At 44.8% G+C, this 27,980-nt stretch overlaps 2 protein-coding genes and 1 long non-coding RNA gene across 7 annotated transcripts in view; 2 read left to right on the forward strand and 1 right to left on the reverse strand.

Annotated features, from left to right (window-relative positions):
* Positions 1 to 10,644, forward strand: part of LOC147636977 (transcription termination factor MTERF5, chloroplastic-like) — a 30,347-nt gene extending 19,703 nt beyond the window's left edge. For 2 of the 4 annotated variants that reach the window (XM_086800579.1, XM_086800577.1), the window contains 2 exons: positions 8,534 to 8,743; positions 8,851 to 10,102. In XM_086800579.1, the coding sequence (XP_086656705.1) occupies positions 8,614 to 8,743; positions 8,851 to 9,959 (1,239 nt within the window). In that variant the 5' untranslated portion in view covers positions 8,534 to 8,613 and the 3' untranslated portion in view covers positions 9,960 to 10,102. Of the gene's footprint in view, positions 1 to 8,533; positions 8,744 to 8,850; positions 10,103 to 10,215 lie in introns of those variants that run through there. The other 2 variants (XM_086800580.1, XM_086800578.1) reach the window with 2 other exon arrangements.
* Positions 10,645 to 13,507: 2,863 nt separating this feature from the next.
* LOC147636979 (uncharacterized) lies at positions 13,508 to 14,085 on the forward strand. Its single transcript, XR_015266139.1, has 3 exons — positions 13,508 to 13,637; positions 13,733 to 13,780; positions 13,878 to 14,085. It is a non-coding gene; the product is annotated as an uncharacterized LOC147636979 (long non-coding RNA).
* A 3,527-nt stretch (positions 14,086 to 17,612) lies between these two features.
* Positions 17,613 to 27,980, reverse strand: part of LOC147636980 (glycoprotein 3-alpha-L-fucosyltransferase FUT11-like) — a 75,722-nt gene continuing 65,354 nt past the window's right edge. The window contains exons 4-7 of one of the 2 annotated variants that reach the window (XM_086800582.1): positions 19,066 to 19,170; positions 18,819 to 18,975; positions 18,512 to 18,730; positions 17,613 to 18,403 (exon numbers count right to left, since the gene is read on the reverse strand). In XM_086800582.1, coding sequence (XP_086656708.1) covers positions 18,148 to 18,403; positions 18,512 to 18,730; positions 18,819 to 18,975; positions 19,066 to 19,170 — 737 coding nt within the window. In that variant the 3' untranslated portion in view covers positions 17,613 to 18,147. Of the gene's footprint in view, positions 18,404 to 18,511; positions 18,731 to 18,818; positions 18,976 to 19,065; positions 19,174 to 27,980 lie in introns of both variants that reach the window. The other variant, XM_086800581.1, reaches the window with a different exon arrangement.

Consider the following 27,980-nt stretch of genomic DNA (forward strand, 5'->3'; position numbering starts at 1 on the left):
GCTAGGTGTAGGGGGCAGTCCCACACCCATGCGCAGAGTGCCCAGCAGTCTGGTACTGTCCAGCAGGCATGCGCAGAGTGGCCAGCAGGCTGCCTAGTGTGAAAGCACAATATTGCATGAGAAAACATTTTATTTTCTAAAGACCTAGTCGTGGGGCTTTAATAAAGCTGGCCGACTGGATGATAAGGGGAGTATAAATACTCCAGCCAATAATCAATGAAGTCATCTCAGTTTTCACCAAGTGCTCAAGCCAATCAAGGGCCAGTCAAGCCAAGGAGATTGCCAAGCAAAGGGGTGGACTTCTGAAGGTCAAGGGCAGGATTTTCCAGCCAAGAAAAGGTCAAGTTTTCTGTATTTGTTTTCAGATTTACATCGTTCTAATAAAGCAAATACACCATCCGTGGAGGGGCCCTACAGAGGGTAATTGGGACCCAATACTGTGTCCTCTCCATCTCCCCCTTCTCTCTCTATTTTCTGCACATCTCCTTTCAGTTTGTGCGTTAATTCCGTCGCGAAAAGAGTGCTGATTTCTGACCCCAAACGCTGCCTCATATGGAGTCCTGCCAATAGCTGAAGAAAAAGAGTCATTCAAAACAGCTTGAACTAAAGGCAAAAACGATTCCCACTTACCTTGCTGATCGTGGACATAACACTTCAGCACATCAAAGGCCAACTGGTTGTATATCTCTATCTGGCCATCTGTCTGTGGGTGAAATGCACTGGAAAAATTCAACTCAGTACCAAAATTATCAAACAATGCCCTCCAAAAATGACTGGTAAACTTGGCATCTCGGTCTGACACTATGGTCCTAGGAATCCCGCCAATCGGGTACCAATGCCGAATGAATAGCTGGGCAACATCCTCGGCGGTCACATTGGCCCTGCAAGGAATAAGCATAACAAATTTGCTGAAGCTATCAACAATAGTTAAACACTGCGTATTACGCTCACTCGGACTGGGAGGCAGATTTGTGACAAAGTCCATCGAAATGTCCTGGAAAGGACCCTCAGGAATTGGCAAAGGCTGTAACAACCCTATCTTCTTTCCACGAGGAGCTTTCACCTTTTGACAAATGTCACAGCGTTGTACATATGTAAACACATCACGCCTCATCTTTGGCCAATAGTATTGCCGTTCTAATTTCTCCAGAGTCGAATTCATGCCCCTATGACCACCTGTAATGGCGTCACGGGCATCATGGAGAAGAGCTGCCCGGAATGACTTCATGACACATAGTTGGCCTTTGTAGAAAAGCCAACCATCGCGTATCAGAAAATGGCATGGTCCTGTGGCATCCAATGCCTGTTCCCACTGAGTACCGAATTCCTCGGAATCCGCGTACGTGTGCTTCTTGTCTTCTAGTCCTGTACCAACAAGGTCAAGTCTAGTGGTCTGAATCGCAGATACTTGTCCCTTCTTGCTCAAAGCATCGGCCACTGGATTGGCCTTTCCTGGAAGGTACTCAATCATACCACCGAACTGCTGGAATATCCGACTCCAGCGGTGTTGTCGATCACTCCACTGTGCACTTGGCATCGTCTGAATCCAGCGCAATGCCTGATGGTCAGTGCGAACCTCAAAGTCACGGCCATACAAGAAATGTTTCCAATGTTTCAAGGCCTGTATAACTGCTAGGAGTTCACGATCGTAGACTGAGTAGTTCTTTTCGGCGGGCAGTAACTTACGAGACATGTAAGCTACCGGATGACCATTCTGTTGTAATACACCTCTAATTGCGATGTTACTCGCATCGGTGATCACTTGAAATGGTTCGTCCCACGAGGCAAGGGCTAAACAAGGCGCTTCTGACAAAGCCACCTTGAGGTTCTGGAATGCCTCCAACGCTCGTGGAGTCATTCGAATCTTTTGCCTTCATGTTTTCACTCCCTTTAGGAGATCGGTGAGATCTGTCGAGAGATCAGAAAACTTGTCAATGTGGGTGGAATATGCCTGGCATATACCCACAAATGATCTAATGTCATAAGCGGTCTGAGGTACTTCCCAGTTAACAATCTCGGCCACTTTAGCCGGATCAAGTCGAATGCCTTCAGCACTAATTATATATCCCAAGTAATGTACGTGGAACAGATAAAATTCTGACTTCTTTCATTGACATAGAGCTCGTTGCTTTCCAGCAACTTAAGGACTTTCTCCACATCAATGTCATGCTGCTCAACTGTAGCTGAAAATATGAGTATGTCATCCAGAAATATGAACACACACTCTCCAATCAACTCCCGGAAAATACGCATCATCATGCGGTTAAATGTAGCTGGGGCGTTCGTCAATCCAAATGGCATAACCACAAATTCATAGTGGGCCCGTTCTGTACGGAAGGCTGTCTTGGGGATGTCCCCCTCTACAATCCGTACCTGGTGGTACCCACTCTTTAAATCCAGTTTGGAGAACACCTTAGCTCCATTCAGCCTCTCCAGAATATAGTCAATTCGAGGCATCGGGAATCTGCTCTTGATAGTCAGCTTGTTGAGTGCACGATAATCGACACACAACCGAGAAGACCCATCTTTCTTCTTGACAAACAAGATCGGTGCTGCAAATGGCGACACGCTGGGGCGGATGAAGCCAGCTTGCAACAATTCTTGGAGTTGGCGGTCCAACTCCGATTCCATTGCCTTAGAAAGGCGATACGGAAACTTGCTCGGGGGTTCCGAGCCTGGGAGGAGGTCAATCTTGTGATCCTCCGGTTTGGACGGGGGGAGCTGGGGAGGGAGACTGTCCCGAAGAAAAATCTTCTGGAACTTTTCATGGAGAACCGAGTACTTCTCGGAAGCACTGGCCACCGTCTGGGCTGTCTGGATGTAAATCATCGCACACTCTGCGCCTTTCCTGACTGCTCGCTTAGCCTGCAAGTGGCTTATGAGCAGAAAGTTCGGAATACCTGGCTCACACTTAATGGTCACGGGGGTGTTTGACACATTCCGATCGATCTAGAACGTGTGCTTGTCCCACTTGACATCAGGAAGAAACTTGTGAAACCACTGGATACCCAAAATTATGTGGGGCAACCATAAAGTCACGCACAAACTCTATGCCCTGAATCACTAACTTAGCACCTAGAGCTTCATACTTGACGCTCGTTGTCATACCTGTGCTAAAACCCTCAACTTGTTTGTCCATCGGAGTCAGCTCGAAACGGGCACGCCTAGCGGCCTGTTCCGTGATCACATCCTCCGTGCTGCCGCTGTCAAACAAGACAACGACTCTTTGGCCACCTATGTAGCCAAAGGACTTGAGCAATTCGTTGCGCTCATACTCCTGGTCATGGGCGCCCTTCTGCTTATCTTCGAGCTCCCGGCTAATAATTGCGCCAACTGAAGCACCGGGGGTTGAAGAACTAGGGGTAGCCGCTGGGGTCTGTGTGGGAGCTGTGCACGGAAGCTGTGGAGGCGGCGGCGGCCTTTGGAGGCTTCTTCGGACAATCCCGAGAAGTATGTCCTTTTGTGTGACAAAAGTAACATCTACCCTCCTTCCTGTACTGAGAAAGCTCCTCAGCACTCAACTTGCCACCTGTCTTGCCTGCCTCCGCTTTTTGGTATGGAGTAAGCTTAGACGCATTGTTCGAGTTCTTGGAGCCAGAGGCTCCCGGGCTCTGTCCTGGGGAAGACCCCGTCTGGTTCTGGCTTTTGTCCCCCGAGGCGTTAGCCTTGGGAGAAGCCGGCTGGGAAGTCTTGGGCTTGCCACCATTGTGTTTCATTTTTGCACTCTGTGCAAGCGAGAGTGCGTCCTCAAAGGTGGCTGGCCTAAACATACGCACCTCCCATTGGATTTGCGTGTCCAGGCCATACAAAAACTGCCCTTTCTTGTCCGTATCAGATAAGCCTAATTGCAAACACAAGGTCGAAATTTTATTGGCAAACTGAAGGACTGGTTGCGCGTTCTGACGCGCTCCCCTGAACTCGTCTTCGAGTCGCTCAAGGTAGTGGGGCGGTAGAAACCGCTGCTTAAGGTCGCGGACGAACTCGTCCCACACATAAGCTGCCATACCTGCTCTGGTGTGGGCATGAGCCCACTGAGTCCACCAAGGAATGGCCTCACCTTCCAAATACCAACTAGCTAAGATCACTTTGTCAATATCTGTTTTCCTAACTGCGGCAAAGTAAGCTTCAAATTGATGTAACCATGAATACAGAGTAGTGGGATCGAGTTTACCATTATACTTACTGAAATTCATTTTCTCGGGAAAATGATTCGAGGGCGCCGCCGGTGTCAATCTGGCGTCCAAAGCTTGGAGGTAACACTCGTGTTCCACTCGTCGCATGGTGTCGTCTTCTCGTTGTCGAATCTCCAATGCACGCATCTGCATCTCAAGCAAGGAGCTTGGCTGCGGCTGTGACCCCGCGAGAGGGTCCCTGTGACGAGGATCTGGTATCTGGGATACGGAAGGAGAGGGAGGAGGAGATGGAAAACGCGACGCTGGAGAGCGAGAACGCTCCTCCAGAGCCAAAATCCGCGCCTTCTGCTCATCCAACTTGGTTGTCTGGTCTGCGATTGCTCGCATCATCTGCTGGAACATGTCTGTGACACTCAAGCCGGGTGCCCTCGCTGGGCTGCCTGGTGCACTCTGGTCCCATGGTTCTGGTTCTCTCTCGTCGCCAAAGCTCGCCATAGCGGGAAAATGCAATTCCTTTCCGGAACGCAATCTGACCATCCACTATCTGTGTGGGAGACTTCCGGAGGCTAAAAACCAACCGTCCTTCGAGGGACAGGAGTCACTCCGAAAGGGGTAGTCCACCGGCGTCTAAAAACCAACCACACGAGCGAAAAAATTTTCTGGTTTTCTTTGCTGAATCTTTGTCCTTGAAGTAGGCTTTGATACCACTGTAATCTGCGGAAGCTTCGGAGAAGGATCGGTACTTCAAAACTCAGAAATCAGCACTCTTTTCGCGACGGAATTAACGCACAAACTGAAAGGAGATGTGCAGAAAATAGAGAGAGAAGGGGGAGATGGAGAGGACACAGTATTGGGTCCCAATTACCCTCTGTAGGGCCCCCACCACGGATGGTGTATTTGCTTTATTAGAACGATGTAAATTTGAAAACAAATACAGAAAACTTGACCTTTTCTTGGCTGGAAAATCCTGCGCTTGACCTTTAGAAGTCCACCCCTTTGCTTGGCAATCTCCTTGGCTTGACTGGCCCTTGATTGGCTTGAGCACTTGGTGAAAACTGAGATGACTTCATTGATTATTGGCTGGAGTATTTATACTCCCCTTATCATCCAGTCGGCCAGCTTTATTAAAGCCCCACGACTAGGTCTTTAGAAAATAAAATGTTTTCTCATGCAATATTGTGCTTTCACACTAGGCAGCCTGCTGGCCACTCTGTGCATGCCTGCTGGACAGTACCAGATTGCTGGGCACTCTGCGCATGGGTGTGGGACTGCCCCCTACACCTGGCCGACCTGCTGGGTAGGGTTTCTAACCCTGTCGGCTGCCTGTCCAGAAGCACTAGGGCTGGCCGACAGCCCTTCCAGCCCATGCCATGGCTGGTGGGCACAACTTGGGCCCTCCTGGCCCCTTGGGGGTGGTTCTACACCTCCCCCATGCCCACACTAAGGGTGCAACTCTTCGCACTGGGGTAGCCCTATGGGCTGGCCCCATCTCTACATGCAAACCTATATGCCCACAGAGGTCTGGCATCCAGTTGCAAACTAGACACACCGAACATCTGACATCATTCCAGAGGGAGACTCACAGCGCGGACTGGCACTGTTTCATGTGCAGGACAGTGCACACCTGACCTTGGACTCATGTGCAGGACAATGCACACCTGACCTCGGACGACTGAGATGGATCCCTGGTTGACTCGTCTCGGACTGGGCTCACATGGGACCAGTTCACCATCCCAGGTCCTGCACCTTTTGTACAGAAATGTCTACGTGGCATCCAAGTGCGGGATGCACGTGACAACAGGTTGGTACAACAGGTAGAGTAGGTATAGTAGGTACAACAGGTATAGTTGTTATAGGTTGGTGCAATAGGTACAGTTGGGTACAGCAGGTACAGCAAGTATATCAGGTACAGGAGATGCAGTCGAGTACAGTAGGTACAGCAAGTACAGGAGATGTTGTCGGGTACAGCAAGTATAGGAGATGCAATCGGGTACAGCAGGTACAGCAAAGCACAAGAGATGCAGTCGGGTACAACAAGCGGGTACTGGTTGCTAATAACAAGGCAGGTACAGGCTGCAAATCAGAGGCAGGGTGCTGGCTGCAAATCAGAGGCATGTACTTTCCTTCAATCACACTCCCACGTGTGGGGGAAGAAGAATTACCTCATGCAATAATAACTATAGATGTTATTAATAATGTTGGGCACCCACATTAGAGAAAATGTCCAGTCAATGTTTAAATGTGTGTGAACACCCAACCTTATAATTATTAAGGTTGACATTACTTAAGAGATTTTACATTTGAAAAGACCAAAAAGGGTAATACTTACCACCTGTTCACACGCCACACCAACTCATGAACAAATAGCACACCTACGGTACACTGGGACGTCCCCGTCTAGTGTACCGGCACGACATAGCAGGCAAACACACGAGAACAAGTTATGCGAAAACAAGTTTATGCATGCAAACATAAATGCATGTGCACATGTAATAGATGAAATCTCCCTTTCATGAAACTTGCACAAAGATTTCTTGTCGGGACTCGGACACAAAATTGGCACGTCAGAAATGTGAAGTCCTGGTTTTCCTATGTAGTGACAGTCCCATAGGCAAAACACAAGTCCTGGCATGGGCCTTCCTATGGAGTGACAATCCCATAGACAAGGTCGGCACAAATATCAGTCCTACCATGGAGTGACAGTCCCATGGATAAGACGCAGTCCTAGTCATACACGGGTGGCAGCAAACAGGCTCCCATCCATATGGCACAATACTAGTCACACACGGGTGGCACACAACTGGCTCCCGTCCATGTGACACCAAATGACTGACCCTTTCACATGGGGCACTGGCCTGGCCACATGTGAACATGGTACAACTCTGGCCGCTCTATGGAGTGACGGTCCCATAGAAGTGGTTCCAAAAATGGAGATGGACCAAATGGTGACACACTGCTTCATGTGCAGGACAATGCATACCTAACCTCGGACGCATAGAGTGGAACCCTGGCTAACTTGTCCCGGACTGGGCTCACATGGGACTGGTTTCTACTCCAGGTCTTGCACCTTCTTGTTCATATATGTCTACGTGGCATGCAAGTGCGGGATGCGCGTGACAATAGGTACAACAGCCATGAACAACAGTTATGGTGTAGGTACAAGGCGGCACAAGTAGTACCACCAGTCGGTACAGTGCCAGGTCAGCCTAGGAACAATAGAGGATGTATGGACGTTTACATCACAGCAGCATGTACACATGCAGAGTGTGGTCAGGTGGTAAGGCTGCCACATCAGTGATGAGATTCCGTAGATATATGGACTGTGTATGGACAGCAGCCTGGCAGAAAGAGAAGTAGGCGATGATGGTGACAACCCTTGTGCACACAAGAAAATGGCATCAAACATATAAATATATGTGCATTGTGTGCTAGCGTTTGCGTTAATTATTGGCTTGTGTTTTTTTTCTTCCTCAGGCTTTTGGACCTCCACGCTTTTATTTGCCCAAATTACAAAGCTAAGGTCCAATCCATGAAGTGTGTGCAATGTCCAAGATTCCCTGGTACCCAAATAATATTATATGTGAATGCTTTTACTCATGAGGGGCCCGAAGTCTAAATTTCCTGACCTTTAGTAATAAGCACGTCCACCCTCATTAATAATGTTGTGAACATGCTTAAATGACTTGTTTTAAGCTTGTTTTCCACACATTAGGCCTTCGTGTTAAACCAATGTTGTGAACATGCTCAAATGACTTGTTTTAAGCTTGTTTTCCACACAACAGGCCTTCGTGTTAGACCAATGACCTGTCGGGCACACATCCCGTGTAATCCAAGGCCTGAGTCCTGTTTTTGGGCATCCACACATATGTCCAGGATACCCGGAACCCCCTTTCCCAAAGCTTGTCCAAAAGTCCATAAATCCTGGTAAATCTGTAAAATACTGATAAATGCGTGTAGATCCTGTATAGCCTGGAAATGGTGACTAGTGTGTGCACTTGAAGCACACATGCACAACCCATTCATGCACGGACCACACATACTTTTGTCCCCAAGGCAATGTCTGTGCAGGAAGCGCAGATACACACAGCTCATACTAACTGTGCATATCATTCTTGCATCATATTGTTGCTAATTATTTGAACTATTAAGTTTTTACACAAACCCTGTCACATATATACTCAAGCTTTCAGCCAACATATTTTCCATGTTTTAAAGAGTTTTCCTTGAGTAAAAGTAGCATGTCCCTCATTGAGAAACCAATAAATCTGATTGAAGTCTCTTGTTGTTATTAAAAGATCATTGTTAGTAGGGAGGAAACCTTGTACTTAATCCTCAAAAACATCTGCTGTAGCAATTCATCTAAAGTAACTGAGCAACAGTTGCCTTCCTTCTTTTGGCAGGTGAGTGTGAAAGTGAGGAGGTAGATTTGGCAGTTGACTTTCAGCAGTTGGCTTCTGAGAAAGAGGAGGCGAAAGCAATAATGATGCAGTTCCTGAAGAGTTTAGGTTTAAGCAGTGCACTCTCAACTCGAGTAACAAAGAAAGGTAGCCAATTCATAAGTCATCTTCTCTCAATTCTTCATGCCCGATACCGGCTCCGCTATGTGACAGGTAAGTCTGTCCATAGATTGCAGTCTTTTTTTTAAAACCACACATTTGAACAAAATCTCCTCCGTCACGACTATGAAAATACTCAGGCTGCTGTAGTTTCTATGCAGGGAGAGAGCTGAGTACTGCTGAAATCCAAGCGACTTTGCTTCCGTATCTCGAAGCCTTGGCAGCAGAACATGGGGATGGGCTTGTAGATGTCCTAGTCTACTTTCCTGACCCTCCACCATTGAGGAAACAGTACCATGGGAAGGGTGTACCATTGATGGGGAAATCTCTGGCCACAAGAGATGGAGCTGGAAATTGTGGACTTACACTGAATGGAAATTTCAGACCTTCGGTTTCATATGCCCTTTCTCTTGGGCTTTCACTTCAAGAAGTGCAAGTCCTAGTCAATAGATTCCCCAGTTTTGTTTCTTACAGACCAGAAAGAAAGATCAAGCCTGTGGTAAACTACTTTCTTGCACTGGGAGTCACAAAGACAGGCATACTGAAGATATTTTTGAAGAGGCCACAGATCTTCGGATGTAGTCTAGAAGAAAATTTGAAGCCCACTATGGTTTATTTGGAAAGCATAGGGGTGGAGAGAAGCCAGTGGTCGAGGATTTTGGTACAGTTTCCGGCCTTGCTTACGTATGGAAAAGCCAAATTACAGGACGCGGTGGCCTTTTTACATGAAGCAGGGCTTTCTTCAACAGATGTTGGCTCGACAATCTCAAGGTTTCCTCAGGTGGTTAGCTACAGTGTTGAGGAGAAGTTGAGTCCCATGTTGGAGTTCTTAACAAGCATCGGCGTGAAAGATGTGGGTGTGTTTTTAAGGAGATCTCCACAAGTTTTGGGCTACAGTGTTGATGGGAATATAAAGCCGACAATGCGGTTTTTGATAGAGCTTGGCTATAATCAGATGGAAGTGAGTACAATCATAAACAGATTCCCACAAATTCTTGGCCTTGCTATAAATAGCAACATCAAGCCAAAGTGGGACTATTATTCTGAGACAGGCTGGCCCAAGTCATACCTCGTGGTGTTCCCACAGTATTTTGGCTATAGCTTAGAGTCAAGGATAAAGCCCCGATTTGAAGAAGTTTTGAGACATGGGTTTTGCTGGACTCCGAGTCGGATCCTCAGCTCATCAAATAAAGAATTTGAGAGATTACTGAGGGACCATGTGGAGGAATCTCTGATTTCAAATTCTGTTTGTCAACAAACTCGTTGCTAGTTCAAGCATTTTGTGCAACAATGGCTAGCTTCTTGTATCACAGTTTATGGGTTATTAGATTTCAAAATCTCAATATGTAATTAGTCATGTGTCATTGTTACACTTTTAGACCCACAAGGAAAGGGCTACTGATTCTTTCTTCTTGCAGCTTGTCTGGACATGCTTGGACAATCAAGTTAAAGTTAATGCCATTAGCAAATTAAAGAAGAGTTAACCATGTAAAGTCCATTGACTGGCTTTGATTGTGTGTTTGCAGATTATTGCTTCAAACACCTGCCATAACTTATCAACAACTTAATACGATGCATATGTTTGGGAGGTGGAACCATGATGACAAAAGGCTTCTGTAGTGTTTGGGATAGCTTTTCGTCGAAGTGGACTCAACATGTGACGTTTGGGAGATACCTGAATTTTCCATTGGTATATATTTATACCGTATTGGTGTATGCATGCATATTACTTTTGAGGTCTTCATCCAAATTGCGGCCAAAGTGATGCATTTGCCCAACCAGCTGCCATGTGTGTATGTGTTGACACTTTTATGCATGAACTTGCGGTGCCTAAGCTTGGTTGTTGATGATAATATCATAGCATGCAGTGTATGCTATGCATGATGGAGCTAATGACTTGAAGCTTTGTGAGTAGACTCATGGAATCAGGTGTTTGGAGGGCATCTTCTCGATTGGAATAACAAGGTGTTTAGGCCTTACATAAGAAGCTAGTTTGGGAGCACAATTACATAAAAATGCGTTTCTCCCCCTTGAAACGGCACAAAATGTTGCGAAACAAAACGAAACCTCTCCATCGGAACGGTGTTTCACCCAAATCTCAAGTAAGGTTGGTGGAAGGTTTTTTTTTTTGTGCAAAAGCGAATTATGGCCGTTGTTGTTTGTGCCCTTGTTTGTTGCCCATAGCCACTTTGTGCATCCTACGGTTCTTCCCGGTGGCTTCTCGCTGCAGCACGTTGCTCTGCCTCGTCTCCTCCTCTTCTTCTCCTCCATGCCTCCTCTTCCTCTTCCCTTATCCTCCACGGTCCACCCCTCCTCTTCCCTCCATCTCTCCCTCTGCTCTTCTTCCTCTCCTTATAATTTGTCACCTCCTTCCCTTTTCTCCTCTTCCTTTCCAACTTCTTTCTTTCCTTCTCCTCCCTTTCTTGCCCAAATTTTGAAAATACCAAAAAACCAAGAGTGAAACCCTCCCAAAATTATGAATTTCATACCCATTAGTCTCTAATCACATTCTCTCTCCCAATCCCTCATCAATTTGGGCATTTTCATGCTCGATTTTTGAAATTATCAGAAATTTTGAATTTTCCTCCAAATTTCAATTATGGCTCCTCACAAATCCCCTAATATGCGTGACATTTGGGGGGATTCGGTGCTCATTCACAAGTATGGTACATCTAGCACAAAATGTGTGGTTTGCAAGTTTTGTGGAGAAGTTCAATGAGGAGCTGCAACCCATGTGAAGGCACACTACACATGGGAAAAGTCACAAGGAACACATGGGTGCACTCATGTTCCAGAAGGTGTCTTCCTTACCTACGGTGGTTTACCATCACAGTTTGCAGAAATACAAGTACTTCTCCATTTGCCTTTGCCTCCGGAGGCCATCAATGCAAAGGTGGAAGAAGCCAAGCAAAAGGAGACATCAAGAAGACCGAGTGTAGGAGCATCAATATCGACACAAACCTCTCAACAAGGGCTCCTTTATCCCAATTATACATCTTCTTCTCAAGTTTCTATTACTCTTGATTCATCATAGATTAGTGAGTCCTTACCTAATGTCAACACAAGTGGTATGCCATCCATTTCCATGCCTTCTCCAAGTTCATCGGGTTTTGTTAGTGATGCTAGTGGGTATGAACAGATGTCAGTGCTCTCCAAGTGCACTCTAGGTTATCCATAAGGAAAAGGAGAAGAGAGCCTCCAAGACGCCAAATGATGCTCGATACTAGCTATGCTCCAAAGTTGAAGCAAGAGGCCCAAATTGTCGGGCGTTGTTTCTTTTATCAATGCAACCTTGCCTTTCACATAGCTCGTTGTCTAGCATGCCAATTTTTTTATAATGCAATTGTGGCGGTTTGCCAAGTAGAAGCTATAGGTTTACATATAGTGAACGTCAAGTCTTTGAGGACTACTCACTTGACAAATCAAGTGAGAAAGATTGAGGATTAGCTCATCGGATTGAGAGCTTGTTGGCAACGTTATGGTTGCAGTATAGTGTCAGATGGATGGAGTGACGACAGTGAGTCACAAATTACGGAGTCCCCACAACTATGCTTTATGTCAATGTTTTATGAAAGTTTTCATAAAGGTTTGAACTTTGTAAATTTATGATCTCCTCTCTTTCTCTAATGCATGGTTTTTCTATGGTCAGCGGCATCGTCACACGATAAATATTTTGGTATCATCTTGTGTTGGCACCACATTGTTGCGCGTTGTTGATGGATGTGCTCTTGTCTTGAGTATTAATGGGGAGTGGATTTATGGTCACATTAGGCATGCCATTCAGGAGAGTGTGGGCCACAAAATGTGGTTCAAGTTATCATAGACAATGACTCCAATCGTGCCAAGATTGGTGAATTTATTGAGAGGGATTATCATACATACCATTGTCTAAACTCCATGTGCATCCCATTCTTTGGATTTGATGATGGACAACATTGCAAAGCTAGAGTGGGTGCAGTCTACACCGATGAGGCTACACAAATCATTAGATTCATAAGGAAGACTCAAGCACTAGCTCTCTTTAGAGCTATATGCAAGTACGATCTCGTGAAGCCTTCAAAGATGAGATTTGGCTAGCTTTTTCTCGTTCTTCAAAGATAAGTTACAAGTGGCTAGCTTTTTTGGAGAGTTTATTTTCTATTTCAATTATGATTTTGTAATCTTAATATTTACTTAAGATTTAATTTCTTGATTATATAATTAGGATGACGCAACAAAGTATACACTTAGGCAGCTTGTTTATAGTGAAGAGTGGGAGGCGTAGAGAGAAAGCCACAAAGTGAAGGCCCGCACTATTATTACTTATATCTTGGATAGTAATTTTTGGGAGGAAGCGGCGTCTATAAAGACAACTATTATACCATTGTACTTCATTTTGAGATTGTTTAACCATAAAAGAAGTACAATGAGCTTACTCTACCACTAATGCATATAGTCAAGGAAAGTATGATAAATTGTAGATACCTTTCAAATGAGAGGAATGTAATATTTTGAACTATTAGTATTACGTGGTGCAAGTAGCATGCCACATTATCACATCTTATGCACCTTTCAAATAGATATGCCGGATTTGAAATGAGAGATGGAATTGGTGTCATAAGCCAATTTACATGGTTTCTTACATGTTGCATCCTTTATATACAAGAAGGGTCAACAACATTGATCCAACTGTATTCTTATGAGTAGTTAGATATCCTATGTGAATAGGATCTTTCTCTCGGGAGAGCAAGCAAAGTAAGCATGTTGTATTTTTGCAATAACTCATACTTCTCTTATCTTTAAGCCATGTTGTATTCTTGCGATAACTAACTTGCAATTCCATCTTGTAGGATTAAAGAGGAGTCTATCATGTACATCCATGATCGAGATCAGCTCATGCGAGATGTGGCCATTCTTGCAATAACTCATACTTCTCTTATCTTTATGTGAACTCGGGAGAGCAAGCAAAGTAAGCATATCGCTTTCTTACAAGAACTCATACTTCTCTTATCTTTAAGCCATGTTGCATTCTTATAATAACTAACTTGCAATTCCATCTTGTAGGATTAAAGAGTCGTCTATCCTGTACATCCATGATCGAGATCAGCTCATGTGAGATGTGGCCATTCTAGCAAAATAACTAATGCTTCTCTTATCTTTAAGCCATGTTGTATTCTTGCAATAACTAACTAGCAATGCCATCTTGTAGGATTGAAGAGGAGTTTGTCCTCTACATCCATGATCGAAATCAGTTCATGCGAGATGTGGCCATGAGATCGAAGGCAGTGGACATTCGTTGTATCGTGATGGAAAATAAATGGATGTCTCGCTCCCACTTTGTAGGCATTGGCTCTTCGAGTTCCCTCTCAAGAGTGTACTAGTGGAGCGGTTGGGTGCATATAGAGTATATGTGTTGATATATATACCAAGAAGAGAAATAGGTAAAAAAATAATAAAATTTAATTTCACATATTATATTACATCAACTAGCTAACGATTTGAATTTGCTATAGGTTGAGCATATCTTAGCTTGATAGCTTGGTGTATATAAATACCAACCTTTGCCTCTTGGAGTGACTTAAAGGCTTGGACATCACTACCCATGTTGATGGAGGGGATATGTTGCAGTGGAAGGTGAAGGAAATCAATCATGAAGTTCTAAGGAAGCTGGAGCTTGGCCTTGAGTGAGAGGATAAAATTGACATATTATTTATCCAGAGGCATACGGATGAGGACATGACCTATGATTTTCTTCAGGGGGGACGAGGAGATGCTTTCAACGCGTCACTCGTACACAATCTAGGACAGTTGCACGAGTATCCACTAGTGTACCCTTAATTGCAGCAGATGACACTTCCTCTACTCCACACATACATATGATGAGGTGGCCGTGGTCGAGCTATGGAGACTCTTGCCACCAGTGGGGTCATACTAGTGATTCTTCGGAGGGGATGGTGGGGCAAGGGTGGAGAAATTAGGAGACTCCTACCATGACAGTGATTTAGATGCAGATGGTGATGGAGCGAGAGCTCATACTAGCGACTCGTCGAGTGGTTATGGTTTTTTATTTTCAATGCATGATGCTAGTAGCTGGTAAGGGTCATTCTAGTGATTCTTCGGAGGAGATGGTGGCAAGGATGGAGGAGATAGAGGACTCCTTCCATGAAAGTGATTTAGATGTAGATGGTGATGGCGAGAGCTCATAGTACCGACTTATGCGAGTGGTTTATGGTTTTTTATTTTCCATGCATGATACTAGTAGCTAGCAACTACTTTTGAGATCTTGGGTTTTTATATTTGACTGTTGACATTGAGATTTTAGTCAGTGAACTTTGAGGCTATCATGTGATTTGACATCGTAGATGCACTTTTTGTCTTGACTCTTACTTGAATGATGAATCTAGGCTCTTTGATTTCATGCTTCTAATAATGGATCGAATTAAATTTTAGCTTAAGAAAGTGTTTTGAACCTCTCTTTTATGTTCAAGGTGATATCTTGAAATAGATTTTACTTTTAAAAAATGCATCTTCATCTTTCTGTTGGCTACGTTATAAATTGGGTATACATTATAAATTGGGTATACATTATAAATTGGGTATGTATATGTATATAAGAAGTGTCATTTCAAAACCTTTGTGTTTCGTCCAAAATAGAAGAAATGAAACAAAACGAAACCTTTGAGATAGATGAAATATTTCATGTTACTATGAATGGGAGTGTAGCCTAGCGGTGTGGGTTTGTGATCGAGAAGAGGGAGCTCCCAAGTTCAGTTCCCCACAAGCTCCCCATGTGCCGCATAATTGTATTGCCTTCGAGCGACTTAAGTCTAATACAAGGGAAAAAAAAGCAGCTAGTTTGGGAGCAGATAGCTGTGTGAGTGAGCGTCCATTGAATTGATATAACAAAGTTGAGATGAGCCTTGCATAGAGTGTCGGAGAAGCTCTGATCCAATCATTGCATTTTTTAGCACCTCCCACCATGTTTAGAGGGCCACAAAAACCCTAACTCGGTCACTGCCTGTTCTGTACTTCCTCATGTTAGCAGTATATAGATTTAGCTCGTAGAAATGTGCAAGGTTAAGGGCTAGTGGTAGGTTTAGGGTTTTTTGCTACTTTGCAGAGCAGAGGTTTGTGGGCTTTGGGCGATTTGATGGATAATACTCATTTGGGTATAGATACAAGCAAGGGATGCATGGCTCAGTGGCGGGTGTGCCAAGTATGTAAGCATGCTTTATGGTATTAATGTACGCTTCCCTATACCATGGAGTTATGTATATGCATTGATGCATGGTTCCTTTCTTACATTGATGTATTCCACACCCTTGAATCCACTATGACAGAGTTGTTTATGTAGAGCACTCATAATTGCATGCCTCTTTCCCATCTGGCATCAAGGTGTACATGTCCTTGCTTCCTCTTGGACACTTAATGCATCTATGGTGCGATATGCATGCCCATAAAAATCAAGGAAGTATATACATGCCCAAGGCTCCTTTTGATGCCAACGTATGTATGGTATTTAGGGTTGATTATGACATTGGGGAAGTACATGTTTGGTATGATTGCAATGTGCATGGCACACCCACAATTAAAGTAAAAAAACAAGTGGTTTTTCTTTTAATCTTCATAATTATGCATTTGTAGGCAACTTCTAAAGTTGCAGCATTTCCATCTATGGATGCAGGCATGGAGCTAGATGTACCGCCTGGATGCGACACACCTTGTGAAGGCACGTTAAAAGATATCTGCCACAGCAACAAGGTTGGTGCATGCGCAAACAGTAGGTGAATTGTAGTAGCACATTCTAGCAATGGTTTTGCAATGAAAGCCTCATTATATCAAGACTGAAGCATAAGTTATATCAACATCAACATGTGGACTCAAGTTGCCATCAAAGCCTCGTTATATCGAGAGAGGAATGCATTTAGAGGGAGGGAGGTGGGACATTGCATAGAGAGAGAGAGAGAGAGAGAGAGAGAGAGCAAAGCATTTGAATGTGATTCCAGAACGATGGATGGTGCGCACTGCGCACGCTGCATAGAGAAAGAGAGAATCAAGATGCACGTACTCATGAGAATGCAGATAAGGGAAAAATTAAAGTAGCAACAGAAGTATGGCAACCGAATCAGGTGAAGGGAGAGTACTGAAAGTTGGATGGATCTGAAGGATGTAGACATCACCAGCATAACGCCTAGAGGACACACAAGATTCAAGTGTTACCTTTCCTAAGGGGTTCGTAATATGCCCCGCTTACCATATACAAATGCAGGTTTCTTGCATCTCACTAGTGAAGGCTCCATTGAGAGACCAAGAGGGGATTGCTATTGGCCAAATCAGTTCTCTCACATTACCTTAAACACTAAACAGATTCATTTGGAGACAAGTTGGGGAATAGAGGAGTATTACCTTGTTAGGTGTCATGCCTAATAATATGAGATTCAAGAGATACCTTTTCAAGAGGGCTTTGAACCTTGGTGCAGCAAAAGATGTTTCAACCTTTTTCTTCTCCCATCAAGTCGGTGCAAGGATCATTCGATGAGTGGTCAACGGATCAGTGGCCTGTTCCTAATACATAGTATATAACTGTAGGGAATTGATCAAGAAGATTTCCCATAGAAGAAAGAAGTTGCAATTAGAGCTATACACAAAGCTTCAAACCAAACAGAGCACCATGCATCCACAGGTGTCTGTGTTGGAGGCATCTTGCTAGCCCTTCCCTCATAGCTAAATTGCAAAGACACAGAGCACAGCATAAATGGTTGTATCTAGGTGGTTATGTCCACTCAACATCATGGGCTACTGCATTTCCTCACCTCTTTATTTGTAATCATCACTCAATCTAAATTTGATTTATTACATTGTAAGACAGAGTGAGCTTGCAGCCTTTGCAGAAGAGAATATGTGATGCTTTTCTAATATTTGCTAGGTTAAAAAACCCACTATTTGATCACAATGTTTTTCTAGCATTGCTGGGTTGAAGGTCGTACAAATTTGTTGCAATACATTTAGGGGATGCTCTACTGGACACGCTTTCATTTTTTCTAAAGATCTTGTCCACTTGTACACCAGAAGTTGGGATTCCACAGAAATCCTCAAAAATCACTGATACAATGGCTGTTGCTATCCATGCCAACAGATGTGAACAAGACAGATTCACAGAGATGTGAAGGCCTAGGCAGACACGTGGGATTACAACCTTCAGGCACCCATGAAAGGACCAGTTGGGCATGGCAAGCCCTAGCCACTCATGAAAAGGTGCGCCTGTTTGCGTGTTATACACTGTTAAGCTAATGTGTCATGGCAGACCAAAATATCAGGTCACCTCCAGCCTTCATAACAATTATTGCAAGGGTCCTCCCTTACAAATAACCTTCTCGAATCTCAATGCTGAGGTGCATATTATCTATGATGATACAGCAATGCCAATCGAGCCTCATCAGCTCTTGCAAAGAATCTGCTGCTGTAAACAAGGCGGAAAGTTACACAAATATCACTTCGAGATTTGCACAGGGGTTCGCCTCCACATAAGTTTGGAGATATTTATCACTCTGAAATCTCCATGTATACAAAGCCTGCCGCTGAGTCATGCCAACAGGATAGACCCTGTGGATCCTTAACACATCATCTCCTTGGATCACTTTTGGCCGGCCAGACTTAAAAATGGGCACGTAATTCATGGATGTGAATTTCAAAATTATGGCATGATCAAGAGCAGCCAAAGTAATGTTGTTAGACCTGAAAACCATCGCCCAACACGAGCAAACCATGTTATGTTTCAAGAAGTGATAAACAAAGCAAATCTTAGAACGAGGAAACCTTATAAACTCAAAAAAAGAATCTTGCCTCAAAAAGACAGACTCCATCTCGAATTTCCCTCTCTCTCTTACATAGAGATGGTATGTGACGACCAAATCATGTGTGCATTGACAAGGTCTCTTCCGCTGCTTCTCTTCTTCCAGTCTCAATTTAGTCCCTAGGTGAATGCAAAGACGGCATGAAGAGTGCACCACTGCCATGTCCACCAAAGCCTTGAATGCATCCGAGGGGCCTTCATATTTCCAACTGCACACCCTCTATGTCAAAGTCTAGGTAACTCAAAAAACAGTCATGCTGCATCATATCTGATAGAAATCTATTTGCTATCAGTCACCTTAGGGTGGCATTGTAAGCATCCTCATGAGTTGCAAGGTACTTCATCTGCTTTGCCACATGCTCAATGTCATCAACACTCTTGATGTACAAGATCGAGTTAGAGGAGGGTGCAAAATCATGAATATTGGGTGCTCCAATCACAACCGGTACCGAACCTGCAGAGTTGGAAGACTAATATTTAGAGAAACTTCCACAGAATAAACGATGTGTGTACGGTTTCAAAAACAGGTATAGCAATAGATTACCTGCCACAAGGGACTGCCAAAATTTCTCTGTGATGTAGTCATCCTCATTTGAGTTCTCAAAAGCCAAGCTAAACTTGTAATTCCGTAAAGTATCCAGTTTATTAACTGCTACCCTCATAAAAAGTAAGCCATCTCTTAAATTAGCTCTCTCTCTCTCTCTCTCTCTCTCTCTCTCTCTCTCTCGCAGCCTATGAGACAAAGGTACAGATGGCAGTTTGGAACTGCAATGGGTCAGTGTGGTCAGATCCAGGGCGTTTTGAGGAGGTGCTGGGAGATCGGGACATTATTTTTCTCACATAGACACACCAGAGTCAAGAGAGAAGTTTGCCGAGGGTGACAGGCTATACATGGGAGTCTGCCTTTAGAGGACAGACAAGATGGGTAGGAGGTGTTCGAGGATCGGGGACCCGTACTCATCCGATGTGTACCTTCAGTACTTTCCATACCACTCCATACATACCGTACCTCGTACGGGTAAGGTCTTCGTACCAAATATGAGGTTCAATGTACAACACTTATTTGGCCTGTTTTTTAATTATTTTAGTCAGTGGTCATTGCTCAGTAGTTAATAGATTAGTTTTCATTTCAGTAATACCATTGTCTTTCATGCTATTTTTGTATGGATGCTAGATATTCCTTATTACACACACACACACACACACACACACACACACACACACACACACACACACACATATATATATATAAACGTGAACGTACTTAAAGTACTTATCTTGATGCGTACTTTACGTACTTGTACCGGACATGTACCATACCACACCGTGCCTAAAGTACTCAACCACTATGCTTTTTAGGGAGGAGCTCCGGCCACGTGTTATAGTGATGAGCCGAGATGAGGAGGCTAGGTTCATGTGGGTCAGAGTGCAGCTCACAGATACGAGGGCGGTATATAGTGCTGTATGCTATTTCTCACCAGATGGCTCGCTTTTTGCTCAGGGGAAGCATCATAGAGATCAGATGGAGGATGCAGAGGAGCATGAGGATGCTATAGAAGAGGAGGGGGAGATATTCACAGCATTGTCGGAGGGGATAACGGAGTGTAGGAGGAGGGGGGATATTTTGCTAGTGGGAGACTTTAATGCCAGGACCCAAAGTAGACAGTGTGAGGTGTATGACATGGAGGCATAGTTGTCACGGTACGAAAATACGATACGGTACGGTACGATACCGTACGGGAATATTCGGTACGATATGAAATTTTGGGATACGGTACGATAAAATACGGTTTTTATTTTTTACACTTACAAGCTATGGAGCTTCAAGCTTGAATGTGAGGGAAGGTTGGGAGGGGAGGAGTCTACAGTGCTTGAGAAACCAGTACATGGATATGTGTCTCTCCCGGTTGGATCTCCCGATTGTCTCCAAAAAAGAACCTGGATGGGTAATGCAATACCAAAGGTCTCCCAGTGTAGCGTTTATGACTAAGGGACCGTCCTTGCACAAATACGAGGAGTGCATCTAGGGTGATAAGTTTAGGGACTCCTCTCTAGATCAAAATGGCCATGTCCAAATGTTCTCCCTTGTGCATAACTTGAGAATCTAATTGTCTAGCCTACCTATACCAGGGATCCCCAAGTGATGTAGCAAGATTCTCTCATCCTACCAATCAAGTGTACACTACCAGTCTACCTCGCTAGATTTTTTAGGTCTCTCCACAACCCCATATGGAATACTGAGTGGACACGAAAGTTGCGAAGTATTGCGAGCATTTGGGATCTTCGTAAAGCAGGGTTTCTATTTTTTTTAAGCATTTGGAAATTTTTTTTCAAGGGAAAAAAAAATTTTGGGGGGGGGGGGGGGAAAAAAAAACCTAACTCGTACCGTACGATATCGTACGAATTCGTACGGTATCGTACCGTACGACTCGTACGTACGAATAGGTTCGTACGCGTACGAGAAACAACTATGCATGGAGGATCCACATTTGAGGGGGCTGGATGAGGAGGACCTTGGGATACAGAGATCTTCGGAGGATCGAGGGGATATCAAAAAACATGGGAGACAGCTATTGGTGTTTGGTGCGCATCATCAGCTCATTATTTATAATGGGCTCGAGAGGTGGCCAGGCTCAGGAACCTATACTTGTTTTCCATATGGAGGAGGGATGAGCACTGTTGACTACGTTCTTGGTCCCATAGAGACCATGAGTCTCGTGGACTCTTTTTCCATCCCTAGTCCTATTGGGGCGGACCATACATACCTGCTACTATCTTTACGAGCACATCCTTCTAGTTCTACCACTTTACCTACTACTAGTACATCACTTCGCCCTACTATATATTTCACATGATTGTGATCATCTATATAGTACTTCTATCTACCGAGGCCTTCTTCATCTAGACCCACACTCACCTCTTGACACTCTTACTACACAGCTTACAGCTTTATTACATACATCTGCCCTATTGAGCTCCCCACATTCCTGTAGGAGTACTGCCAAGAGTAACACTGGAAAGATGCCCCAAAATAGTTGGTACGATGACGAGTGTCAGGCTACTCGTTCACGTCTCAAGCGGGAGGTAGAGAGAGGTGAAATCTCGGGCCGCAAGGCACAGAGACTTAACCAATCTTTAACTCGCTGTAAGAAACGCATGTTCGAGGAAACCAAACATTGGGACATGTACCACTTATTTTTGAGCAACGATTCAGCTGAGGCTTGGCGGAGGCTACAAGAACACCGTTCACACACCCCTATCTCTAACCCCGAGATCTGGCATACGTATGCTTAGTCACTATATGCTATGCCAGATCAGCCGCCTATACCCTATCCTTCAGAGCCTCAGCCCCTCACTCTATACTTCCTTTACAGCAGATATGGTGGAGAGTGCTATACACCAACTCCAGCACAGACACGCGGAGGACCACACAGGCCTTAGAGGTGAGCATTTTTCATATGCAGCCGACACGGTGGCACCATTTATACCACATCTCTTTAATATGGCTATCGTAGAGGGGTTCCCGCCCGCATGGACTTCACACACTATTGCCCCCATCCATAAGGCTGGCGACCCTATGGATCCGGGTAGCTACAGTACTGTGATGGTAGGCCACACATTGGCCAAACTTTATGGGCCAGTCATTGCGCACGAGCTCAGTAAATTGGTAGAGATCTCTGGATTCAGAGCTACTCGGCAGGCTGGTTTCCGCCGAAACCACTCCACTCTTGATCATATCTTCACACTCAGGAGCCTCATAGAAGAGGCGAAAGCACAAAGACAGAGATTATATTGCCGCTTTGTGGATTTCTGCAAGGCATTTGACACTGTGCCTCGCGACAGACTCATGCAAAGATTGCAGGGTACCATCAGAGATAATATGGGGGATTGTTGCTTTGTATGAGAGAGTTGTGGGTCGTGTGCGATGCCCGAGCGGATTATCAGAGGAGCTTGCTAGCACTATTGGGGTTAAGCAAGGATGTCCATTATCTCCCAACCTGTTTGGATAATACATTGATGAGCTAGCAGATTTTGTGGGCAGAGGGGGGAGCAGTGAATCATCTTTGGCAGATCTATATGTAGCTTTGATGCTTTACACAGACGATGTAGTACTTGTCTCGAATACACAACAGGGGTTGCAGCGGCACATGGATGCCTTGGGAGAGTTTTGAAATCAGAGGGGCCTGAGGGTCAATCTTGGTAAAACCAAGGTTATGATTTTCAATACCACGAAGCAAGAGCGAGAGACCACCCACATCATATACCAAGACAGACGTGTGGATGTAGTGACTTCATATGTATATTTGGGTGTCACCTTTACTAGCCTAGCGAGGAGATGATTCTCTATGAGACAGGCAGTTCAGGACAGGGTAGCCAGAGGGTATGCAGCTTTAGCTTTACTTTAGAGGCAATGTCACCAGGCGCATTTTCAGGAACCCCATACAAAGGGATGGCTTTTTGATACCATGGTCACACCAGCCTTGATGTATGCATCCGCCATCTGGGCTCCAGGATTATCAGCGAGCGGATGGCGAGGTTTAGAGCGCCCGCATATACTTATGGTCTCATGGATGATTCATAGTAAAACCTCGACGCCACATGAGATAGTTTTGGCAGAGTTTGTGTCTTCGCCCATGCTAGTCAAGGCACTCTTTCAGACAGTGACATTTATTCAGCGGGTTAGGCACATGCCCCTAGACAGATTACCGAGACACGCCCTAGAGTCATCAGAGCGAGTGGCAGCATTAGGGTGACAGACATGGTATGCAGAGGTTTTACAGTGGTTTTCACTACATGGGATGAGTATGGACAGGCTCCCTCTGTTTCAGTATGATGAGGACCATCCGACCATGAGACTCTCCCGTGTCGAGAGGAACCGATTGATATAGCAATACACACGTCATACATGGATTGATCCTCCACAACCTCTTCCTGTGAAGAGGCAGCACTACCACGATCATTTCTTACAGCTTACAGAGGATGGGTTTGTGCAGAGACCGGGGTACATGGATGTATATATGTCTCATGCCATGCGCACTACTATTGGGCAGCTTCGGGTATCTTCACAAACTCTAGAGATAGAGGCAAGGAGAGCTACAAGAGCCCCGAAGGAGACACGTATCTGCAGATTGTGCCACATAGAGGTGGAGACAGAGGAGCATTATGTTTGCCATTGCCCAGTATACTATGAGATTCGGGGGAGATACCACCGTCTCTTCAGGGAGGGATTTGGTCCACTCAGCAGAGTTATGCAGTTTCATGATCAGAGATGCTTGGGGGGATTTTTGATGGAGTTACGACGTCATAGAGAGCGGCTATTACAACAGCTCCCACAGCAGAGGGATACTACATCTCAGACACAGATCACTACCTTCTTCCAGCCACTCAGTGGTGGGACATCCTCGACAACTCCTTCAGTCCAAACCCGGGTCACTCGGAGACGCACTATCTCTACATCTACTAGTAGAGGAGTGACATCAGCCCGAGCGAGAGAGCTACGATCTAGGAGACGCCCTCGTCCACCTGGCCCTCGCCCCCCAGGTCTCCACCAGACACAGATTGATGAGATCTTGAGGAGACATAGCACAGAGGACAAACCCCAAATTGATCTAGCACAGATTGGGAGATATCTTGCCCCTTACCCGATCTATGACATCCTACGCCCAGTCATTGGCACCGGTTGGAGCTAGTTGCTTTATTGGATGTATTTACCCTCCCTCCGTCCCACCCACCACACAGTAGTTAACCAGAGCCCTGTATGTGATTTATCTCCACATTATAGAGTACTTTGTACTTTTTTTTCTTTTGTATCCATTTGATGTCCATTGAGATATGATGATGATGATGTACACAGGTTTTGTCTCATAGGCCGTTTTTTGGTCTTTAGAAGACGTTAATAAAATCTCTCTCTCTCTCTCTCTCTCTCTCTCTCTCGCATGTGTGTGACTTTCTTGAAAATGGGGGCCATGCATGACCTGTTGGCATTTAATGGGATGTCCAGTTGGTCCTCTCCTCCCAATGGAAGATGAAAAAGAGTCATTTAGCACCACTTGAACTAAAGGCAAAAATAACATTAATGATCATTGACATAGAATTTGAGGGTGCCAAAAGCCAATTGATTATAAATCTCCATTTGCCTCTTCGTATGTGGGTGAAATGCACTTGAAACTACAATTTAGTACCAAAGTTATCGAGCAAATCTCACCAAAAGTGCGAGGTAAATTTAGCATCCCTTTAGTCCTAGGCAATCCACAAATAGGTTGAATGAAAAGTCGGGCGGCATCTTCAACAACGATACTTACCTATAACATCATTCTATTGTGGAATGTGAATGATAGTAAGTTGAATATAAATTTCTCCTCCTCGGTCTGTTCTGAACTACTTTAATCTATTTCCTTTCTCATTTTCAACCAATGCAAGCCATTCCTTAAACTTTCCAAAAGCCTAAGACTTTTCCTTAAGGATATACACCCAAATCTTTATATTGTAATCATATATCAATGTGATAAAATAGGAAAAGCCTCCAAGGGCAATAGTACTCGTCTTTCCATGATAGGAGCTAAAGAGGAGCCTTATGCACCAGTAAATTCGAGCTGATGTAGAAAGTGTTTCCAATGTTTAAGACCTTGAATGGTCGACCGCTAGGAGCTCTTTATTGTAGACTTGGTAATTCATTCGCTAGGTTCAGTTTGCGGCTCACATAGATCACAAGATGACCGTCTCGTTGCAAAACAACGCCAAACCACAAATAGAGCATCCCAAAAAGGTAACTTCAGACAAGGTGCCTCAACAAAGGCCTTCTTAAGAGCATGAAAGACTATGATTGTAGATGGAGTTCTCTAAATCTTCCATCTTTACTCCTTTCAGAAAATCTGTAAGAGAGGAATCTCGGAGTCGTAATCTTAACAAATTCCAATGAAGAAACGAGCATATCTAATCATTATCTTGGTTGAAGGTGGGAGGAGAGATGTAGACGTGTGTGTGAATTATCCCATGTGAAAAGGATTGTTCGTGTTATGACACTTACAAGTGACGCTCAAAAAGTGTGGGACACGCTGGTAAAGTGTAGAACACGTCGATAATGCGTGAGAGACACTAGTAACGCTAGGGACCCAATGGTAGCATACAACTACACATCATCGCTTATGAGATTGAGTGAACGAGTAATGTTCCTCAATGACAATTGTAGGCCAAACTTCAAAGACCTAGTGATGTGTAGCACGGGTGTGCTGTCGGAGAAACAACAAGCGCGTGAGTATGGTGTGTGATCGGTGATATTCACACTAGACGCCCAAGGTCGTTGGTATATATAATGGTTGGGTGGTTAAACTACGTATGCCATGCTATGATTTCATGTCTTTGAGATGTCTCTTCATCTTTTCTTTTTCTTGCTCATGTTTTTGAATGCATATTGTTTTCTAGACCTCGTATAAAAAGGGGAGTTTCCCGCTCATTCAAGGCATAATTGTGGGACATAAAAGATGTGGGCTGATCGAGAGAGAGAGAGAGAGAGAGAGAGAGAGAGAGAAAGAAAGATTTTATTAACGTCTTCCAAAAGACCGAACTCGGCCTATGAGACAAATCGGTGTACCTGTATGGGGTATCCTCTGTCATCCCAACAAAATGAAAAAGTACTGAACTAAAAAGCTGAATCTGGGTGTGCAATAAGTACAATGAGTGGGGGAGGGGATGGAGCTCTACTACTAGGAGAATGCAAAGCTATATGCATGGAGTACAATCATGATATGCAACCTAGCTAGCTCCATCATGTACCATACTGGGGGTATAAAATGGTATACGTTAATGAAGGGGGTGTCCACAGCTCCCTGAAGAACATGCCTGGGTCTGCTTTGAAGCAAGCCAGTCGCTCCGCACCCTCTCTGTGAAACTAGGCTCTGATCTCTGTCGTCTCTCTCTGGTAGAGGTGTGGTGTCCAAAAGGCAAGTATCCTCTGTCTGTATAGGCGATATCCATGTCTCTCGTGTATAGAGCTACCATAGGTCCTATCTCAATACTCTGTTCCTCTCACTATGAGAGAGACGGATATGTGGTGCATCCCTGTCATACTGGAATGGTGGTAGATGATCCATGTCTCGCCATGCTGTGAGAACCAATGTGTGACCTGTGCATACCATGATCATCTGTCTCTTGCCTCACCCAGCTGTCTAGATGCCTCAAAAACTCTGTATGACAATCTGTCCTGTGGCATCTCTCTGAATTTGTCTAGCAGGCATATAGTCTGGAATATGGCCTCTACCATCATAGGAGGCGCAGCAAACTCTGCTCGGATAATGTCATGAGGTACTGACGGTTTGTTGCGTATCATGCGTGCCATCATGAGGACCTGTGGTCTCTCTATCTGTGTCCACCAATGGGTAGCAAGGCCTGGCGCCCATAACGCTCCTCCATACATCAGTGCCGGTGTGACTAATGTGTCAAATAGCCACCCCTTTGTCCGGGGCTCCTGAAAATGCTTGGTGGCACTGTCTCTCTAGCATAGCCAATGCTGCATATCCCCGTGTCAATGTAGCTCTGGCTGTTGAACCCATGGTGAAGCGCGTGGCTGCTGCAAAGAAGGTAACCCTTAGGTACACGTATGATGTCACCACCTCCACCTGGCGTCCTGTGAGAGTGAATGTCAGCTAACTCCTGCCCTGTCTCGATGTATGAAAGACCATAACCTTGGTTTTCCCAAGGTTCACAGTAAGATCCCTCTGTGTGCAGAAATCATCAAGTGCATGTAGATGCTGCTGTAGACTACCTGGAGACTCAGACACATATACAATATCATCAGCATAAAGCATAATATGTAATGATGCCCCATGTCATATCTGCTAGTATGCCAAGAGACTGCAGACGCTGAAAGAGCCTCTCTCGTGGTACCGTGTCAAATGCCTTGCGGAAATCCACAAAGCAGCAATAGAGCTTTCTCTTCCTCACTCTGGCCCGATCAATCATACCTCTCAAAGTGAATACATGGTCAGTGGTAGAGAAAGCTCTCCTGAAGCCTGCCTGCCTTGATGAGCGTAAACCTGCTCGCTCAGCATATAAGCTAAGCTCTTGCTCCAACATTGCACCATAGAGTTTGGCCAGCACGTGGCCAACCATAACCGTCCTGTAGTTACTCGGATCGAGCATATCCCTTGTTTTGTGAATCGGCACAATGGTGTGCATCGTCCACTCCGCAGGCAAACCCTCTCCTAGTGCCCTGTTAAACAGGTGTGCAAGAAAAGGAGCCAAAGAATCTACTGCATATATGAGATGCTCACCCTGCAGGTTCTTTTTTGGAGACAATCGGGAGATCCAACCGGGAGAGACACATATCCATGTTTTGGTTCCTCAAGCACTGTAGACTCCTCCCCTCCCAACCTTCCCTCACATTCAAGCTTGAAGCTCCATAGGTTGTAAGTGTAAAAAATAAAAAACATATTTTATCGTACGGTATCCGAAAATTTCATA

Source organism: Cibotium barometz, chromosome 7 (assembly GCF_041138505.1).
Source record: "Cibotium barometz isolate CiBa-2024 chromosome 7, ASM4113850v1, whole genome shotgun sequence".
In the NCBI taxonomy this organism is placed as follows: domain Eukaryota; kingdom Viridiplantae; phylum Streptophyta; class Polypodiopsida; order Cyatheales; family Cibotiaceae; genus Cibotium; species Cibotium barometz.